The following is a 22,146-nucleotide window of genomic DNA, read 5'->3' on the forward strand; positions in this document are numbered from 1 at the left end:
CACAGGTCACAGAGCTAAGTCCCCCCCCCGCCACCCCCCAAACTGAAGAGGTGATGTCTGTCACAAGTGAACAGATAAACCCTGCAGTATACACGAGTGGGCCTTCACTGAGGGCTGAGAAAGAACAGCACAGCCTACAAAAGCCTCTGTGCCACAACCTCACCAAAGGCACAGTGGATTTATTTTAATTAAGACTAATCGACAGGGAGAAGGAGGGAGAGACCATTGTGGCACTGCTTCTGTTGCTGTTACAGGACGCGTTTTGTTCTTTAGCAATGTTGTGTTTTGTGAGGTTATGTCAAACACATAATTCGGGAGCCAAGCACCATTAGTTCAAAAGCACCCAGGGAGGAATATAAAAGCTATTATCAAGAACTAAACGTACTCACAAACTACAGTGAGCTGCCACAAAGCACCCATTGGATTTATCAAGCTGGTACAACAGTGTTTATCGTCCAAGAAACATGAGGGGTAAGGGGTACAATACTGTGGTATAGCCTTAATGGATACATATTTTTCGAGAGTATTTGGGGAATCCTGAAATAACCGGAAGCAAATTATGGATAAATGTGTATGAACGAGTTGATGTCACTTATCGAGTCTACTGCTGCAGGAAATACAATTGCGCACATTTCTTAATGACGGAAAGCGGTGTTTAATTCGCTCCAAAAAGGGCACTGTCATGGCCACTGTGTGTTACTAGTGCTGAAGGCATTTTCAGCATTTTCAGTATTTTCTCCTCAAATCCTTCTTCCAAATGGCCGAACGGAATGTGGAACACCTAGCCATTACGAGGTACCATGAGCCAAATAGTTGGCAGCTCTGTAGAAAGAAAAAAAAATACATAAAGTGGGTAGACAGTCTGCTCTCCTTAAAAACTGTGTTTGCACTGTTTGGCAAAACGTGCTGTTTTCTCAAGTTGAGATGCTGCAGCATGTTGAAGAGCACTGAGGCCTGGGCTTGTGTTTGGCCCCCGTCTAATCACTGCTTGCAGCTGTATTCAGAATTGGAATTTCAGCGATGAAAATGATTAGGGTTTCTGTTATGACAGTGGTTCTGTTGTGATAGTGTCTGGCCTACTCAGGCACCCCCTCCTCCTCCCACACCCACTCCACTGGAGTGTGGAGAACAGTGGCTGTGATGATTCACTGTGTGTCCTCAGGCACAAAGCACAACCTGTTCAGTCCCAAACATTAGATATATATATTGGGTGTAAGAATTCTGGGTAAGAAACAGACCATTGAAAGGTGTTGCCCAACCCTGTTCCTGGAGATGTAGTGCTCTAATTTGGTACACCTGATTCTACTAATTAACAAGTCAATAAGATCTGTATCATTTCAATGAGGAGTGCTTTATTCAGGTTGGAGTAAAAACCTGCAGGACTGTAGATCTCCAGGAACAGGGTTGGGACACCACTCCCATTGAGTAATGAAGCAACTGCACCCACCTGCAGAGTGTCTGCAAATATGACGATTAAGTTCTTCAGCTCCAAGACCAGGTCTGGATCGTTGCAGTAGGACTGACAATAAAACAAAAAGGTGACAGAACTGAGTTAGACAAAACATTTGACAAAAAAGACATTTATAAAGCAACTGGCTGACATTAACGTTGTAGCACAAACAACCAATTTGAAGTAAATACACTTTAAAAATACACCTTACTTAAACAATAAAGTCTTTTTCATACAAAAAACCCCCACACATCTGCATTTAAATACGATCCCAGGGTCTTGATGGGAGGTTAAGGGGGGAGGTGGGGAGGGGGTCATGCAGCCCTGGACGTGTTGAGAGATGGACTTAGAGGTGCTCACAGAGGGTCTCCTCTCAGGGATCAAATCCTGGACGGACGTACTACCCCCTCCCCCAACCGCCTTTACACAAACACGACACCCGTCATCACCTCCGAGAACTGGCTGCTCCCAGGAGGAGACACTGTTTGGTAAACAGGGCTACCCCTAAAACAGCGCGCAGAAGCAGGAGCCGCACTAACCCTTTTCCCGCTCCCGTCGGCTGCTAGCTTCACTCTCTGTCTCTCGGCAATACCGAGTTTTTCAGGGGGAATCCCAAATAAATCCGCTCTCTCAACACCTGCTGGCAGAGTCTCTCCTCGACGGATGTCCCTGACCAATCGGAAGCCCCCCCCCTCCCCTCCCGCTAGGCCCTGGTTTGTCTCTGGGTTGATTTACGGCAGTGGAACCTGCGTGGGTTTAACCTGTCGGATAGGCGGTCTGGGGTGGGGGGGGGGGGGGGGGGAGGCGTAAATCACGCAGCTGAATGAGGGGGAGGCCGGCGGCGACGCGAGGCGGCAGAGCGGGGTGCAGGTCACGGCGGCGGCTACGCTAACCCTCCCCGCTGTTTATGGGTTTACCACACAAAGGCCGGCGCGAGCCGACCCGCTCCTCCCGCTCCGGAGGGCTCCTGGGCTCGAGGGCCGCTGCGTCTGAGCCCGCAGCACACGGGCGGGAGTCGCCCACACACACTAAACCTCCTTCTAGAGCAAACTGCTAGAACAAGGCTAAATTCCAAGAAAGCAACACTCTGTTCTTCTAAATTCGCCACCTCCAATCATTTTTCTGTTCCTCAAAATTTACCACATTTTCTTAACACCACACCACTGGTTTCTACTTGACCTAGAAAGAGTCCGTACCCCTTCTAGGAAAAGATGTCACGCAACCGCGCGGCCAAAATACGGTTTTCAACGGGGAAGAGTGCAAGAGAGGGTCGTTTTTTCTCCTTTATTTGAAAAGTTTATTTTGAAAACAAGGCGTCAGGAATGATAATTGGAACCATTTCCTGGTGGGCCCTTTCAGTGCCGAACCATTCAATCTGATCTAATGAAGAGGTCAGCTGAACCTAATGAGGACAGATCGCAACAACAACAGCAGATTAACGGTGAATATTCTGAACCGCGGGGCTGAGAGCGTGCTTGCAGGGCCCAGTCAGTTGTAAATCACTCGGGGGGGATTATGCAAATAGCTCACTGCTGTGGCTCACAGCCTGAGACCCTGCCCACAAACAAAGGCTCCGGGCGGCCTGCTCATTTTTTAATGACAAAGAGGACACTGGCCGGGCCGTGGAGGTACCGTTTTCAGACCCCATAGTAAAACGCTGCTTTTTCACCCCCTCTGCTCACCCTGGTTGAAGTGTGTGCGTGTGCGTGTGCATGTTTTCTTGTTTGTGTATGCATGCCTATCTGTGTGTGTGTGTGTGCATATGAGCATGTATGCATGTTTTGGTGTGTGTGTGTGCATGTTTGTGTATGCATGCTTATGTGTGTGTGTGCGCGTGTGTGAGTGTGTATGAGCATGTATGCGTGTTTTGTTGTGTGTGTGTGTGTTTGTGCATGTTTACTTACATGTGTGTGCATGCTTGTGTGTGTGTGTACCCATATGAGCATGTATGCATGTTTTGGTGTGTGTGTGTGCATGTTTGTGTATGCATGCTTATGTATGTGTGTGCGCGTGTGTGAGTGTGTATGAGCATGTTTGCGTGTTTTGTTGTGTGTGTGTGTGTTTGTGCATGTTTACTTACATGTGTGTGCATGCTTGTGTGTGTGTGTGTGCGTGTGTGTGTGTGAGCATGTATGTGTGTTTTGTTGTGTGTGTGTGTGTTTGTGCATGTTTACTTACATGTGTGTGCATGCTTGTGTGTGTGTTGTGTGCATGTTTTGGTGTGTGTGGGTATGTGTGAGCATGTATGTGTGTTTTGTTGTGTGTGTGTGTTTGTGCATGTGTGCATGTTTTGGTGTGTGTGGGTATGTGTGAGCCAGACTCACCGAGTGTGTGCGCAGCACAGCAATGATCTTGGACAGGGCCATGTTCCACAGCTCGTCTGTGAAGGCTCTGGTCACCAGCCCCTGGGTCGCATGCAGAATGTGGTCCTCCACCACAAAGAACCTGCACAGAGGGCAGGATTTGGCTCATTTTCTAAATTTAACTATGCATGTTATACTGAATAAGGTGTGCGAACCATATGTGTACAAAAATATACTAACATATACATTAGGTATATAATAATGCCATATACATTTAGTATTTAAAATATCACTGTAACAGACTATACATTACCCCACAATCTGATTGAAGTACTTCCTGTACCCTTCCACAGTCTCGTGCTGGAAGAGCAGACAGAAACACACTCGGTTATAAACATCATCAAATCCCGAAAAGCTGGGGAATAAGAAGGGAGATTACAGAGGGCTCACCATGTTAGACTGGGGCTGCAGCACCAGCCTGGCCTGTTTTTTCCTCTGCTTCCTGTAGTAGTTCTCAAAGGTTTCTCTGTCACCCTGCAAAGGCACGCAGCGTTACTGAACCGCGAAGAGCACGTCGTAGAAAAATACCACGGAAAAATAAAACACAAATAAAAACACAACTCAACTGCAGTAATATACTCGGTCTAAGTTTACCCGAGTTGCAGTTTTCAACTTCACGCATTAAAGCAAGCGAAGACAACAGAAACGTTCCCACAGCTCTTCTGATGCAGTGCTATACAGTACTCCCGTTTTAGGAGAACTCGCTACTGAAAAGTGATGTGCTATCTGGAAAAATAATTTAGGAGCACATCTACTATTTGCGATACATTAGTGTGCTCCAATATTTTTCAACTGAGGAGCATGTGCTCCATGAAAAATCTTGAGCGTAGAGCCCTGTGATGGCCTCTTTCATACGGTACTGATAGCAAGAACTTGAATATTCAATTAGACCTGTAATTGTATTTCTTTATTTTTTGTTTTGGGGGTGCTTGTAGAGTAATGATATTTTTCAGAGCGCAGCCTGTTGAGCTGAAGGAGGCAGTAGGGAGAGAGGAGGAAGGCCTCGCGCTTTGGGGAAAAGGTCAGGAGTTGGCATCTGTCAAACGTGTCTGAAACGTAAAACCCCCCTAAAACTCGAACACTCTCGGGGGCCATCACGCGTCACTCTAAACCCCCCGCCCCCACCAAAAAAAAAAAAAAAACCCCAAAAGAACCTTCAGGAAAGCCTTCGCGGCTTGGCTTTGCGCGGTGATGTATCTGACAGATGCCGGCCGTCGTTCCCCGTATTAATCTCCAGCGATCGGTGCGGAGTGAGCAGAGACGGCCAGAGACGTGGAAAAATGACACTGTACGTGCGATACGGCTCCGACGCTCGCCGTGGAGATACGGCGATAATGGTTCGGGAGAAAGAGTCGCGGCCGTGTCCAAGAACAACAGCGCCCTGGCCCCCCAGGCAAACGGGAACCTAGCATTTTAAGCGTTCGCCACAACTGCAATTAAACTTGAGTCACGCTCCGCTGATTACAACTCATTTAATAAAAATGAATAAAACTTTTCCCCCCTCTCACATAGACCAAAGGCTGGGGCAATAGGGCATTAGCCTGTAAAGGGAGCACCACTGTACTCAGCCATGTCATTTGGTAGCAGTGACAAATTCTTAACTTCTTACCATATAATCACAGTGAACAGATCAATCTTTCACTAGCAAATACTCATGGGGCAGGGAAGCCAAACAAAATGATACAGTGCAGACATGAACTTCAGAGAGGAGGGCAGTGCTGCCTTTACCAAAAATCCTTCAATAATCACTACAACATAGCACAAATGTATCTAAATGCAAAAAAACAACACTACTTATTATTAGTTTCTGCCATGTTTACAGAATACACACAGAAGCCCTGCCTGACTTCACCACCCTTTTGAGAGGGGGGTGGGGGGCACAGTTGCTCGTTGTAGCTGTAGCTGCACCGTGCGCTGGGGGACGTGACGGTCGGCCTCTTGAGAGAGAGAGGGAGAGAGACGGAGCGGTGGAGCGCCAGCAGTCTGTGGTGGGGGGGGGTTTGGGGGGCGTCCCGCGCTCTCATTAACAGAGCCATTCAGGGGAAAGTGCCCAGCGCCGCCTCGCTCCCCGGCCCACCGAGCGCCGCGCCAATCCCCGCACAGGATGAATGCGGCGGCCCGGCGCTTCCCTACACGCTTTGTTTTTACGGCCGGGGGTTACGGCTCGGTCAAACTTATTAGACGCTCAAGTGTTCGCGGCCTTTAGGAACACAGGATTAATTCCCGCCACATAGCGGGGCTTAGCCCTCGCAAACCCCCGCCCTCGTATCCACCCCCCCCAATTGTATTAATTCAGGTTTACACAAAAATAATACCGATGTTACGCCAATCAAAACAGTTGAAATCCCGTGCTTTTGTGACCCGCCGACCTTATATGAACTACTTTAGCATGTGTGTGTGTGTGTGTGTGTGAAGCGTCTGATGCAAGACCGTGCAGTACACACATTCCAAGAGAGCGGACACTTTACAAGACTTCGAGAGATTTATGGGGCTGTGGATGCAATAAGAGACACCGTTTAAGGGCATGTGTAATTCGATCAAAGCTATTGGTTAATCTGGCGCCGTATCGCAATGAAGTGTATTTTCTTTGCCATATTGACACTCAGAAACCGGAAGGAGGGGGTTCATTTCACTGAATGATTGACACTCCTGCAAGTGATTTATTGGCCAGGTCACTAAAATACCTGCCTTTACAATCTAAATGCTCCACTTGGCTTGCACTTTTTCAAATGTGCTAAATTCAGTTCCATGTTCAGAGCACAGGAAGATAACTGTAGCTACTTCCATACAACTTTATGCCACCCTAAAAAAAATCTCATTTTAAAAATCACTTTGATAATTCACTTTCTTTTATTGGTTTCAAAAATAGTCAGCACAAGGGGAACTCCCCTCATGTTAAAAACAAATATAGCCTAATATTCAAACTATCCACAGCTTTATGACACAAAGTTTTGTATTTTGATTCCATTGCTTATGCAGTTTTATTAATGATTTCATTTAAGCTGCTTCCACCAAGCTAATTTTTTAACAAAAGACCTGTACCTAAACTCATGCAAGTGAAACTTTTGATTGGGGATTCATAACATTATACAGGTATGAAAAGTCACAGTTCTCAGCACAGACATGTTTCAATGTCACTACTTGTTACTTATGTGATTTGTATTGCAAATTCCACACTAATGTAAAACATGATTCATGACACGTAAAAAATAAAAGTCCAGTGGAGGCTCACACGATGAGCAGCAGTTTGCTCTGAGAAAGCAACGGCCCAGACCAACCTTACACGATAAATGAGACACTTACCAAAACAGTGTAGATGTGAAGGCATCGGTACACAGGTGAGAAATCGACCAGGTCCTGTGCTGTTAATACCTTCAGGCACATAGAAATGACAAAGAATATAAATCACAGAGTGCCATCGTATTATATGAAATAAGAAAGCAACAAACGCTCATTTTTTTTAAGGTAGCTATGGCTGTGCTGGGTGAGAAACTTGTTTGGTTTTCACATTTGATTGAACGTCTTGAGAGGAACATAATGAAAGAGCAGGCTTTTTAATCACGCTTTTTCTTTATGGAAACAGTCAGTCATCCGAGCCAGTGAGCTCCAAGCTTCTTGCTAACAAGGCCAAACGGGCAAAGAGTGGCAGAATAACTGAAACGCATGATGAAAACAGCGTAATGAAGAAGGACAAGAGAGGGAACCAGAGAAGTGAAACGAGAGGCGCTCAGACCAATTCCAATTACTTCACTCGAAAACCGCTCATTTTTTCAGTTTCACGTTTCTAAAACGCCAGAGTAGAAAGGCTGCACACCTCTTCGTCCGCGTCGTCCTCCTCGTCGGCGCCCTCTCCTGGCGACAGGCCGTTGTGCGTGGCGGGCGCGCGGCCGTTGAGCGTGTAGACGGGCTTGGCGTAGCCGGCGCTGGCCTGCTTCTGCACGGCGCTGTTGAAAGTCCTGTGCTGCTGTGCCTGCAGGAGGAGATCAGGACAGGGGGGGGTCAGAGAGACACGGCTGCTTCTTAATCACAGCATCAAGTGTGCTGGGAATCTGCCAGCATTACAGGAAACTGGCCTAAATCCACACTTGAGCAGAGGCAAGGCTGGCAAAAGGGTGATCTTTTCGGGAATACAAATATGGAGTCACATCAAAAGCTTGACTCTTCAGATATCTTCAAAAAATACCTTAACAACAGAGAACTTGGCCTGGGCTTAGAAGTTTTCAGGGTTTTTTCCCCCCATTGCCTTTAGCTAAATGAAGGCCTTTCCTGACATGACAATATCAAGATACCTGTACGATCTTGTGCTTTAGAAGACACCATTTTAAAAGGACCTATGAACCTAGTGTTGTTGCCAATTTGCTTGGGCTCCTAGGGATGAGAGGTACCCCAAACCTCCAGGGTCAACAAGTAAACCTCACCCCAACACTGTACAATCCAGGCCAGTGCACAACACGCGCCAGCCCAGTCCATCACAGGCGCACCCCCCTCTCACCTGCTTCATGGCCGTTTCGCCGATCTTGTCGGAGTGCTTCCGGATGCTCTCCAGGAAGTCCTTCAGGTCGGACATGGAGATCTCCTTGATCTCCTCGCGCAGTTTGGGGAGCGTCTCTGCCATGATCTGGCAGAAACGGTAGTGGCTGACTCGCGGGATGTACGTGTTCTCCAGCTGCTCCATCGTCTTCAAGGCAGCGTAGTACCTGAAACAACGAGGAGCTTATAGTGAAATACACTATTATACACAAGTCTTTATAGTGATCACAACAGTGAATAAAGCACAAAAGACACACTTCATTTGACCAAAGTTGTCACTACTTTCCGGAAACTGAAATGAAAACAGTGGGCTAACATGGGGAAAAAACGATCCAGAAACTGAAAGACCATTGAATCATGCTTTCCAAAAAAAGGGCACTTGCCAGCAATGCCCATCAGGTCTCAGCCAAGTTTCATTTACAGTTTTAGACTGAAACTTAAGTTCTACGTGTGAAGCACAGAAATTGCTCAGCTGTTAAATTTCACGCATTTGGCCCATAGGCCACAGAGATTCAACACGGCAGCCAAACCCATGCTAAATCACAGAAACTGTGGCATAACTACAACGTAAAAACTTTGGAAAAGTGTTTGATCCATGTTCATGTTGAATTAAAATTCAAAAGCTATCTGCTGCCCAACCGCGCTATCCTCCTCATTCTCATTCTCCCACACACCCCGGCCATCAGGCCGTGGTGGTGGCACAGGTTTACTTCTCTCCCGCTCCTGGAATTTCTCTGTTCTCCACTCTCACCTCTCTCTGTCCAGCTTTGAACACCACTCTGTACATGTGACTCACCCATCTAACCTGTTTATTTCTGTCATCTACCGCCCCCCAGGTCCCCTGGGAAATTTTCTGGATGAGCTTGACATCCTGCTCAGCTCCTTCCCTGAGAATGGTGCCCCCCTCATCCTCCTCGGAGACTTCAATATTCACCTTGAAGCCTCCCAGTCTGCAGCCTTCCTTCCACTACTCCACTCCTTCGACCTCTCCCTCCAGCACTCTCCCCCAACCCACAAGGCTGGCAACCTCCTCGACCTCGTATTTTTGAGGAACACCACCTGCACTGGCCTAAACGTCACCCCTCTCCATACCTCTGATCATCATTTTGTTTCCTTCTCACTCCCCCTTCCCTCCCACCCACACCCCTTCTCTCCACCCAGCCCTACCGTCTCTGTCCGCCGTAACCTGTGCGCCCTTTCTCCCTCCTCTCTTGCCCCTTGTGTCACTGCCTCCCTTCCCCCTCTTGATGTCTTCTCTGCCCTTCCCTCTGACTCGGCCTCTGACACCCTGCTATCATCACTCTCCACTGCCATTAATACCCTCTGTCCTCTTGTCTCCAGGCCCACACGCCCATCTCCTCCATGCCCGTGGCTGACTGACGTTCTGCGATCTTCCAGGACTGCCCTGCGTGCAGCAGAGCGGAACTGGAAGAAGTCTAGAATGCCAACGGACCTCTCTGCCTACCAGTCCCTACTGAACTCCTTCTCCTCAGCAGTTGCCACTGCCAAGGCAACATACTACCACTCTAAAATACACAAATCTATTGCTAACCCCAGGCAACTGTTTTCAATTTTCTCCTCTCTCCTCAGTAAACCCTCACCTCCAACTCAGACCTCCCTTACTGCTGAAGAATTCGCAGCCTTCTTCGAAGCAAAGGTCACACTCATCCGCAGCTCCCTTGACCCTCCCGACTCCCCACCCTTCCCTCCCCCCATCCCCTCTATGACCCTCCCCACATTCTCCACCTTCTCCCCACTCTCTCTCCCTGATGTCTCCCAACTCTTGCTCTCCCACCGTCCCACCACCTGTGCCCTTGATCCCCTCCCTCTACCCTCCTCCAGCTGATCTCACCAGAGATCATCCCCTTCATCGCCCACCTGATTAACTCCTCCCTGACTTCTGGCACCTTCCCGTCATCTTTCAAAAGAGCCCACATCACCCCCATTCTGAAGAAACCAACACTGGACCCCTGCCTCACCCAAAACTACAGACCGGTATCCCTTCTTCCATTCCTATCTAAAACTCTCGAACGTGCTGCGTCTAACCAACTTTCCTCTTTTCTTTCTAAACATAACCTCCAAGACCCTCAGCAGTCTGGTTTCAGACCCGGTCACTCGACGGAGACTGCCCTGCTCTCCGTCACTGAGTCTCTCCACGCAGCACACGCAGCATCCCGTTCATCTGTTCTAATTCTTCTTGACCTCTCAGCTGCCTTCGACACCGTTGACCATCCTACACTTCTGTCTTCCTGACAAAATTGGGAATTTGCGGACCAGCCCTCAACTGGATTGCGTCCTATCTCTCCGGCCGCTCCTTCCAGGTTGCCTGGGCCGGTGCAGTATCAGCTCCTCGTCCCTCACAACTGGGGTCCCTCAGGGCTCTGTCCTTGGTCCCCTCCTCTTTTCTCTGTATACTAGGTCCCTTGGCCCTGTTATTGCCGCCCATGGCATGTCATATCATCTCTATGCAGATGATATTCAACTTTTCTACTCTTTCTCTCCCACAGACACTCAGGTCTCCGATCGCATATCCGCCTGCCTGAGTGACATCCAGAGCTGGATGACCAAACACCAGCTCAAGCTCAACACAAGCAAAACGGAACTTCTCCATATTCCTTCTCTTACCTCTCCCACTTCTCATCTCCCCATTTCTTTAGGAGACACTCCCCTACACCCTTCACAGAGTGCCCGAAATCTTGGAGTTGTGCTCGACAACAGGCTGTCACTCTCTGAGAATATCGCGGCAACCACCCGGTCGTGCAGGTTCATCCTGTACAATATCCGCAGAATAAGACCACTCCTCACCAATTATTCCACACAGCTCCTGGTCCAGGCCATGATACTGTCACGTCTGGACTACTGCAACTCCCTCCTGGCTGGCCTCCCAGCATCAGCCACCAGACCCCTTCAGCTCATCCAGAATGCAGCAGCACGTCTGGTTTACAACCTCCCTCGTGACTCCCACGTCACTCCCCTCCTCATCTCCCTCCACTGGCTACCAGTGCAAGCTCGCATCCGGTTTAAGACACTGGTGCTTGCTTTCCAAGCAGTCAAGGGGTCAGCTCCTGGTTATCTGCAGAAGATGATCAGACCCTACAAGCCGGCCAGATCGCTCCGATCGGCTACTACAGGGCGGCTGATTCCCCCCCCTACACGAGCAGCAACAAGGTCTCGACTCTTTGCAGTTCTGGCCCCACGATGGTGGAACGATCTTCCAGTGGAGGTCAGAACAGCAGAGTGTCTGAGCACCTTCAAACGGAAACTCAAGACGCACCTCTTCTCTGTGTACCTCTCTCCTCTTCCCTAAACCCCCTCCCATAACTATAAAAAAAAAAAAAAAAAAAAAAAAAAAAAATATGATGATGACGACTATCTTGTTTCTCCTTATTGTATGCATCATAGTAAAGGCTTTTTATCTACATGTTGTTCAATGGACTTAAGCGGACTTGATCCTGAGTTTGGTTACTCTGTTGTAAGTCGCTCTGGATAAGAGCGTCAGCTAAATACCTATAATGTAATGTAATGTAATGCTGCAGAGAGACAGAAGTACTGCAGTAGTACAAGCTTTCCTCCAGAGTGAGCACAGCCTGGCTCTGGAAAAACAGATGGAAAACCTTTTTACGACGCTACGCTGCTGATGAAAACAGCACCGCAGTTAGCCGCAGGCTTCTTGTGCCGTCGAGCACAAATCACACCGAATATCAGCGTGTAGGAGGAAAAGGACTGTGTCTGTACATCTGCTTCTCTTCCACTTTCCACATGCCTTTCCATCTAGGCGTACAAGACGCCAGCGCCTTGCTTTAAAAAAAAGGGGGGGAACATATGGAATTAAAAGAGAATTACAGAGAATTAAAAGCGCTTCAGTCCTTTCTTTGACAAGTGAAAATATCCTAAAACCCCCGGAAAAAGGAGACTTCCTTTTTGCATAAGCTGCGGATTGAATCCCTGAGCAAATGAAAGACCTTTTCATGCCCCGAGGATGTTGAATGTAACAGAGGCTCCCCCAGAGCCCACCCCCCGTGCCCCCCTCCCCGCCGACCACCCCACTCCCTCCCCCCGCGTTACGGCGGGACTGCCCGCACGGCACAGTCACATTGCTAGGTTACGCCCTGATCGTCCTCCCCAAATCCCAGAGACTATCACGACACGAATCCTCAAAACGGGATAACGGATAAATTCACGCTGGAATCATTTACAATGATTTCTTTTTTACTGTAGATCAGCACGAGCTTATCTCCACGAGGCTGGGTCATCAGTGGAGCTGCCACGGTTCTTTCTGTGCTCGGAGTGACTGTAATCCGGCTCAAATCCACGGGTGGAACCCACACCAATTACGCCTTTCTGCAGCGGACTCGGGCCTTTCAGTGTCTGCGCTGGCCAAACGTGCCGCCCTTTGATTCTGAGGGTCAGGCGCAGGTCAGGACTTAGATTCTGCGTGAATTTAAGAACCATTTATGCTCTGCTCAATATGCCTTCTTTCATTTTCCAACTCCGTGTAATGGGATTACACTGATTGGGGGGAAAAGAAGCTGCTTAGGCTAAAGATTGTTATCAAACACAAACTCATAAGTGTAATTAAAGCCCTTTTCTTAAAGTCTGAATATGATTATATGCATAAATGCTCCGGTTCCAAAGCACCACTTGATGTTATAATGTGGGTATTCCCCTTTTAGGTATTACAAGAGAACTTAAATGGGTTGTGACTCCACTTCATGCATAAGATATGAACTATCCTCCTAGGTCTAAGAAAATGAGTATTCGCTCTTTTATTCCAAACAAAATCATCCGTAGCGGAAAGAATCAAAGTCAAGGATTACTCCCTACCCTAGTTTCTAAAGGAATCTCCACTGACTCTGCAGAATTCCCATTCACCGACATACAGCATAAGCCAGCTTAAATACATTTCCTAGGAATGAAAAGGGATGTTCCTTCTAGGGAATGTACATGCATTTTTCTTGTTAAGAAATGGGCAGTAGAAAGCCAAATAATGGTCTGATCTCATTTGTAAAGGCTCTAGTGATCTGAACTGAATTACATCAGTTGAGGACCCAACTTGGTACAGATTTTTATTTATTTTCCTGAAAACGTAGAACAAAATGAAAGCATCTTTGTCCTTACGCATTCGCCCGATCACACGAATATATGATTATATACGAATGCTGCATGCTAACTGAAACCAGCACTCACTGTGAGTTTCAGAAATTCAGTTCAACTGAAACCAATTATTTAATTTATATTAATGAATACACTCAAACAGCTTGGTGTAAAATTATACCCTGAAAATAATCAGCTCATTACCTGATGTTGTAGCGGTGTCACGGTCAGCCATCATCGCTAATGGCTAATTAGCGGTAAATTAGGAAGTCAGCTGTTGAGCTAGGCTTACTCTCTGGAGGCAGCTACCTCACATTAATGATACATCTCTTAAGTAAAATTCCACCACGATTCCACTTAAAGTGGCTCCATGTGGTCTTCCTTGCTGCCTAGTAGAAGGCCCCATCTACAGGGCTCAGAAACCCCTGTAGTTCCATGAACACCACACAACAGGTGTGACGATGCTGGTAGATGGCCACAGCTTGACTGGTTTACAGGCGTCATGTTGTCTGTATGGTAGGAAAACCACTAACAGCACAGTCCTCTCCATCATGTCCACCTAGCTCAATCTAGTACTGTCCATCTGTTCATAGTAAGACAACAGTCTATTCCAATTCTTTCTGCTACTCTCCATCAGTTCAACTGACACGCTCATCTCAAGAAACCAGAGACAATTGCTTTTGCTACTGTGATACATGCAATTAACCACCACTATAATAAAAATATAAAAAGCAGCCAACCACCATAAGCCCATTAGAACACCGCTATAAAGCTGGAGTTAAGTTAAAATACTGCTGTTGGGACCAAAATCCAGAAAACCCCACGAAGCCAGCAGAAGTAGGGAAAGACCGGATTATAAAAGTATGTGAGTATGTAAGTAATGCAATAGGGTGAGACAGCAGAAGCACAAAGGCATTTGGCCTTCAGTTCAAACGTACATCTAACCAGCAACCCGTCAGACGTAATTTGCACAAACCATTTCTAACGAAACGGAAGTTGACAAATTAACATAAAAATCCTAGCAATGCCGTCAGCTCCTGACAGGGTCTCAGGGCCAACGTGCTTTGCGCTTTGGCTGAATCACCCTCGGCGAAGCCCCGGAAAATGAAGACGCGCGTCGCGGGACGCGCACGCACAGGCCACCGAGAGCGCCGGGGTTCTGCGTCTCTCGGCCCCTCCCCAGTGAGGGTCACACGTGACCCCCGGAGCGCCCCGGGGCTGATTAGACCCATGTCCCCGGCCCGGTCATTAGCGCGCGGGGGAGACGCGCGGATTAATGGAGGAACGCACTGCGCTAATTGCCTCAATTTGGACGAGGCCTGTCACAGCTCTCTGGTGTGGGCCACTGCTGTGAAGAAGGGCACATACAAGGTCAATTGTCCTGCGTCCGAACAGTAAACTCATTTATAATGTGCTGTGATTGATTAAGGAGACAGTAATGAACAAGGAAGGGTCATTCATTTCAGGTTCAGAATGGACTTTCACTGAGGGAAGCATTGCCCTCCTGCTGTTCAGGATTATGAAATCATTTACTCTGATTTTATTAATGTGTTTGGACAAGTTTTAGTAATAATAATAATAATAGAAATAACAATAGTAATAATAATAATAATAACCAAACGACTTTGCTGTATTTAATTTTACTGCAGACAGTGTACCCTTCCCATACTTGCACAGCTTTATAAAACATTGATAAGGTGCAAAAAAGAAATGCTACTCAAATTTAAAGAGCTATTTTCATGAATCTGCAATCAGTGTTTTACCACAATTATGTGGTGTGCTGGAGAATGCATCTAAAATCCCAGAATGCATTTCCATTTCATTAAGCATAATTATTTAAAAATACAAACATGGAAACACTCTTACCTTTTGGAGTCCAGCTGCTCTTTCAGTTTGCTGTACATTTCAAGAACTGTCGAGGAAAAATACAAAAACACAAACGAAACATGACGTGTTTCATTGTGTATTTCAGAACTATGTTGCGCTGATTGAGATAAATTGTAACAACCTTGTGGCTATGGTTGCCTTTGAAACTGATATATATTAACAATTGACAAAAAGTAGTACTATTATTATTACTATTATTATTATTATTATTACTACTATTATTATTATTATTATTAAGAGTACAATTATCCAAATCATCCTAACATAGACAATCACACACATATTTGTTTCCAAATAAATTATGGTCCAAAATAGAGGTTTTAGTATGCGTAGCTAAGCAACGAATCCTCGAAAGAAATTTAAGATGGCAGAAATATCTGATGTACCAAGGGTAGCAGTCCATATTTATTTTTTAGGTCCATGTGAACATTTACACTTACAACTATGTTGAAAGATTTAGACACAAAAAAAACCTTGTGTCTGTACTGTATCTCAACACACTTGCAAGCGATGTGTGCATTTGTGATTGCATGCACATTTGCAAAGTGTGAAGTTAAATGAACGTGTATGATGTGTGTGATATGCTCATATGCTCACATATCTAAATGCATTTGTGTCTGTCAGTGTATGCGCTATGTCTATATGCATGCAAATGTGCACTTTCTTTAGTGTTTATGCACGTGATTGTGGGAAGCATGTGTTCATGGGTGGATGTGTGTGTGTTCGTGTGTCTGTGTGTGTGTGTGTGCCTGAGATACACGTGTGTGCATGGACTGTATGTGAGTGTAGAATGGATGTGATGTATGAAGGCATGTGTACACACGTGATGCATGTGATGTGTGTCTGTGTGTGTTAGTGTGTGTGCGTGCGTGCGTGTGTGTGTCTCACCAGGGATGCAGAGCTGCAGCTTCTCCACGGTGGTGGCCATGTTCCTCTGCTGAACTCTGCAGCGGATGACCTCCTCCGTTTGGGCTGTCACCTTACATAAGGAAGGTCGAAGAATGCAAACCCCCGCAATTAACGAGGCCGTACCCCCGGCGCTTTTCAGCACAGCCTTTACATTTCCCTCCTTTCTCCCCCCCCCAAAACAGCAGACACGCAAAAACAAAAGGCGCGCTGGCCTCTTACCTCTTTCCCGGCGTCTTGCAGTCTTCGATTGGTATCGCTAACTTGGCCCTTAAAGAATAATATCACTTTTGTTAGACAAATAAGCGCACAATTCCCCGCCGTAACTGCTCACCCCTGTAATCAGATCAGGCTTCATGAGGAGTCCGGAACAAAGGGACGCAAATTCAAATTAAATCTGCAACGGGGGAACTTGAACTTTTGATCGCGCGGCGCTTTTGTGTCCGGTAATCACTCCTGACAGCCCTTTCCAACAGATTCTGTGACAAACTTCTCAATTTTACTCGGGATTTTTGAACTCTGCTTGTTCCCCCGGGTCTGTCAAACAATCCAAATCAATGACCCAATTGACCACTGGTCCCCTTCTTGATAACCTCAATGAGCTCTATGCGCCATTCATTGTCCGGGGGGGAAGCGCGGGCTGCATTTTCTGGTAATTAAACATTCTCTCTCTTTTCTTTTTCTTTTTTTTTTTTGCGCTGAATACAAACGCTGGGCGGCTGATTAACATCAAATGTGGCGCCCTCCTCAACGCGGCGCCGCCTGAACGCCGCAGGTGCAGGGCCGGGCCCACCTCGGCCGTTCCCACATATTGAGCAACTCATTAGGTCACCGTAATAAGGAGGCGCATTTCGGGTTTATTAAAAAAAAAACCCTCATTAATCTCCGGACAAAGATGCCCAGTGACCTCATTGATTTCGTATCTGCTCCCTTGTTATCTGAATATCCTTTATATAATGCTCGTCTAATTGCAACCTTGGGTGAACCAAGACTGCGCCGTTTGGTGCACATATTTTACACTCGGAAGTGTAAAGGGAGCTAAAGAGAATTGGCCTAAGCCTGCATGCTAATCGTAACTTCAGCAAACCGCCTCCCCCCACGACCCAGCATCCAATTAAGCTTTTTTTTTCTCTTTTGGTTTGCTTTTCTACATAAAAGCTTTGCATTTCTAAAACAACTACACTTATCTTACACCGGTGTGTTCCACCATTTTTCTGGAGAAGAATTATTATAAATGAACTAAAACCTATTTATAATGCAAAATATTTTTGGTGCCATATTGAAGTTCTAAATCAATTCCATCCATAGCATGATGCTCATAAAATGATGTCATAAAAGAGCATCTGTAGCTGCAAAGTAAAAAATGTTTTAAAAATGCAACTGTAATTTGAAAATAAATCCCTTTGTGAGGCCACGCCCACCCATCCACACATCCACCAACCACACTTTGCGTTTATGTGAGCTTCCCTCTCTCGGCAATATAAATGCTAATCCGGAGGGGGTCTCTGGGGGCTCTCTGTCCTTGTGCGTGAGGTCACCAGGAGCGGAGGGGCCGTGTGGAGGCTGGGGGGGGGCAGGGGAACATGATAGTGCTCCTGCAGAGGGTGTTCTTTGCTCAGGGTATTAAGTGTAGGGTGGGGTGGGGGGGATTAATGGGGCGAGCCCGAAGGATAGGGGCCCAATGTGTGCTCCCCTCGACCTCAGCGTGAAAGGTATGCTGGGGGCTGATATCTGAAGGCTGAAGCAGCAATTCAGAAGGGAGAGGACCAGAGAGGACACAGAGAGAGTCTATGTACTTATATCCCCCCCCACCCCCCAACCTCACCCTGCCCTGCCCCACCCCAAGCCATCTGCTGTCTTCCTTAAGACACTCCAACTAGCGTACCCTTACGAATAAGCATCCCTTGGACAAGAGAAGAGCGCATGGAGTAAGATGCGAGTTATCTAATGGTGGAAGCTTCTAGAAGAACACAAGGCCTGAGTGAGACTCCATGGCTTCCTCCTTACCATCAGCTTCTTGGCGTCAGCCCTGACTTTGAGCAGCTCCGTGATGGCGTCCACAAAGCCCTGGTGGTGGAAGTTGCACATCTTCTCGATCTCTCTGTCATGGTTCCGTATCCGGGCATCAAGCTTCTCCATAAACCTCTTGTGCGCGTTGGGCTGGTCATCGTAAACGGATCTGAAAGACACGATGAGACCCCTTGTGTTAGAAACCATAGAACATCAACAGTTGAAGCAACTTGGTAGTACGGAATTCTTTTTTCTCCAAATTTTGAAACCGAATTGTATTTGTAGGCCTGTCAAATCACGGTATCCTGCATCAAGTCAAACACGTTCCTGACAGGCATCTAGGCAGCCACCTCATCTCTTTCTTGTGCCTCAGGACTGACTGTTTTGGGGCATGTAGGCCGCAGACCAGTAACTCAGTTAATCTCGGGTCCTGAGATGGGGAGCTGACACCTTCCCTCCCTGAGCAACGCAGTGGCCAATCCTGAGGGACTGCTAGCCATGGCCAGAAAAAACTACAAGAGAAACATTTACCCAGCAGCACACTGGGCTCAAAGATCATTAGTTTCACAAAATGGAAACTGGTTTTACCTTATGGCTTGAGTTACACAAGATGTGGAATTTTCCTAAAACAAATCTGAAATGTGCTAAGCTTTACAATCTTGACACACTGTCCAGGATTCAAGCCCATTCACTGTATGATCCGAGCTGGAAATGTCACACGCAATTGCACATATTAGTGTTTAGGTTGGGAGATGCAGTAGCAAGGCCTTCAGCAAACCACACACAGACCGCGGCTATACAGAAATAGACGAGGTACAGAGGACATGAGCAAACTTCACTTCAATTCCGCTGTTGATGGTAAACTGTTACCTGACAAGCGAGACTGACAGGTGTGTAAGGAACTGCTATGAAACTTTAGATGCAAAACTGGTATTTCACCAAAATGGTTATATCATATATAAATATGCAATGTTTAGATGTCCCTGTTCTGAAAGTGGTAATTGCACAGTTATGCCCAAGTATTCTTCCGAGGACTCAGGAAACAGGAAAAAGCCATATGTGAGCGTAGGGGACTCAGCAGATATCAGTTACACCAACCATCTCATATTAACCACGCTGGCAAAATCAGCATCAATGAGAAGCTTGAGGGAGTCAGATTCAGGGGAAGCTGGGGGGTGGGGGACCCCAAAGTTGCTCTCGTCAAGGCCGGGCCAGAGCGGCCTCGCGTCCGCATTCCAGTTCCTGTCCCCAGAGAGCAGCGCGGGGGGGTGCGCTGCGAGGATCACTCATCGCCAGGTCAGGGAAATGTGGGCCTTTCTTCGTTCTTCTGGGGGGGCTTTCGAGCGCCTCCTTCCCAAAGCCGCCCACGTCCCTGTCCCACGCCCCCACCCCGTCCTGCCCACAGTAACAAGGGTAGCTGCCCTAAAAACACATGCAGCCCTGTGCTCCAAAAGGCTACTGAGACATTCTACCCTGAAAAAACACTGTCGAGACATCAATGTGGGCTCTTTCTCTCTCTTACACGCATACCACAGACAGACAGAAACACACACACACTCTCATGCACACACATGCACAGACACACACACACACACACATACACACACATACACTGATACACAAAGACACACAGACATGCATACACACTGTCTCAATTGACTATGGTGTTGCGGGCGACTCTCAGAAAATGCTCTGCATATATTTTGTTGCATCCAGATTATCCACTTAGTTCTGGGCTGACACACCTCACAGGTAACTAGGGACCGGGACTGGATTAGGTCTGCTTTAGCACTTTCCAATTTAAACTGAAAAGAACTGGCTATTCCCCTGGGTAATTATTCTCTTAGAAAAGCATTTCAGCTGGGCAGGTGTTCCTGGCCTTTAAATGTGTCAGGTGACTGTTCTCGAGGCATTAGTCCAAATCATGCACAGCTCCAGCCTTAGTTTAATAACCCTTGAGCACTACCGTGGTCTACAGCTGTCACTCACAGGGCAGAGACCCAGTTCAGAGTCATTTTATTTCCATTTCCAGGAGACATACTGATTAAGCAAAGGCATGGAGGAAAGAAGCTGAGAGTATTATAGGGCGTAAAACAAAATGAAAGCAAATCATACAAACAATGCATTTTTTAAATCAAACCTTACTGAGAGACTGAAATGCTTTTCAGCATGTTTTTGCTTGATTGAATGAGTTTTCACAATGCCGCTCATCTTTAAACACAAAGAGAACATTCTGTGTTGCTTCCGTCTGATTTTGAAAAATGATTTTGTGTATCACTGCCTGGGCACCATTACTTTAACCTGCTATCTGAGCCTTGTGGTTTATCCCCCTAAAGTCTGCCAATGAAATGAAACAGTAACGAAAGCTTAAGGTTTATACTCCCCCTGCTGGCCATGTATTGAAGGGCATCATTCAGCCTAAAATACCCATTTGAATGTTAATTAGCATCCCTAAGTTTGAAGGTTTGGCTGAGCATTTAAAAAAAAAAACTTATTTAACAAACTGTAGTGCATAATTAATAAGCACAAAGTGAGATTTCTCCCTGTAGTACTCTAATATAATTCAGACCTCACAGCACTTGTTAAAGTAATAAGCGGTTCATGGGTTCATGATGACTAATGAAAGCAGATAAAGACTTAATGATTAATGATAAGGGCCATTCCAGAGGCTATAAGTCCCAGGGCAAACACCACAATGTGTCCCATAGCAGTCTTTCACTTCCAACTCAATACATTTACATCATCGCTGATAATACACAAGCGGGGAAACCTTGTCGAGCAGTAATGAGAGAAAAAACTAATCAAGGCAATCAAGGCCTGCTGGCCACTTAGTTAACATCACATTATCATCAGAATCAAATAATGCTCATTACAGTCAGTGTTTAAAGACCTTTAAGACACACGATGTTATCACGGGCTAATTCAGCACTGCATTCTGTGCAGTGAGGCACTGCATGAAAGTAGATTCGCAGTCTTTTCATGGAGTAAGTCCAAAACCTGTAAATTGTGGGATATTTTCTGAGAATACCACAAGGGGGCAGCATGAAACATTCAGGAGGGAAGAGCCACTGCCAATAGTGCATCTGTGGCGCCATCTACTGGTAATTTGACTACCTCACAGGAAATAAATTGTAGGAATCCATTTCAGCAGGATATAGCCTATAAATAACTTAATTTGGCATGATTACCTCATTACCCACTTTCCTTGTTAAGACACGCGTGACATCACAAATGTGCTTTTGACCTGGCACTGCGCTGAAGATGGTTACTACTTTCGGCAGTTTGCTCTCTCCTGTCATCAACGTCACAGATGCTAACCAGTGATTTAATGGCACAATAAACGGCAGGCACAGGGAGAATGGCCTTGCATATAGCCCGCTCCGATAGCTCTTTCAAACCAACCTTGCCGTTACAGCACCTCTAAAACTCCAACCATGTACCGGAATAAAAAAGCAATAAACCAGGCAGCCACATACATCATTTTAATGCTTTAAAAGGTGTGTTTACTCATGCAAATGATTAAGAGGAAATGCAGGTGGGTCAGCTGCTTCTTCTGCCTAATAGAAAACAGCAAGTGCAATGTGGCCTTTTTTTAACCATGCATCTTGCTCTAATATTAAAGTGTCCAAGTAATTTACAGGACACCATGTCCAGAGATGCACTGCAGAATAACTGCAAGTATAATTACACTGTGCAACACCAAAAAGTTAATAGGAAGTGCTAAGAACCAAATCAGTGTACTGAGATAAAACAGCAGAATATGATATCCATATTCAGCACTTACTGGGGCTGTTAAGCAGTATGTATTCCTAAAGCACTGGTTCTCAATGTAGTGGCACACCATACAGTCACCCTACAGAGACATCGCCCAGAGAGGGAGTTTCAGCTGGGCTTTTATCCCAAAAT

General features: G+C 46.5%; 1 protein-coding gene across 4 annotated transcripts in view; it reads right to left on the reverse strand.

Moving 5' to 3' along the window:
* The window catches only part of exoc6 (exocyst complex component 6), a 54,472-nt gene that overhangs the window by 22,676 nt on the left and 9,650 nt on the right, over positions 1-22,146 (reverse strand). For all 4 annotated transcript variants that reach the window (XM_064320411.1, XM_064320419.1, XM_064320427.1 and 1 more), the window contains exons 2-12: positions 18,238-18,409; positions 16,453-16,500; positions 16,213-16,303; positions 15,304-15,349; positions 8,306-8,510; positions 7,628-7,783; positions 7,117-7,185; positions 4,204-4,287; positions 4,067-4,113; positions 3,775-3,895; positions 1,448-1,519 (exon numbers count right to left, since the gene is read on the reverse strand). In XM_064320411.1, coding sequence (XP_064176481.1) covers positions 1,448-1,519; positions 3,775-3,895; positions 4,067-4,113; positions 4,204-4,287; positions 7,117-7,185; positions 7,628-7,783; positions 8,306-8,510; positions 15,304-15,349; positions 16,213-16,303; positions 16,453-16,500; positions 18,238-18,409 — 1,111 coding nt within the window. The remainder of the gene's footprint in view (positions 1-1,447; positions 1,520-3,774; positions 3,896-4,066; positions 4,114-4,203; positions 4,288-7,116; positions 7,186-7,627; positions 7,784-8,305; positions 8,511-15,303; positions 15,350-16,212; positions 16,304-16,452; positions 16,501-18,237; positions 18,410-22,146) is intronic.

This window comes from Anguilla rostrata, chromosome 2, assembly GCF_018555375.3.
Source record: "Anguilla rostrata isolate EN2019 chromosome 2, ASM1855537v3, whole genome shotgun sequence".
Lineage (NCBI taxonomy): Eukaryota > Metazoa > Chordata > Actinopteri > Anguilliformes > Anguillidae > Anguilla > Anguilla rostrata.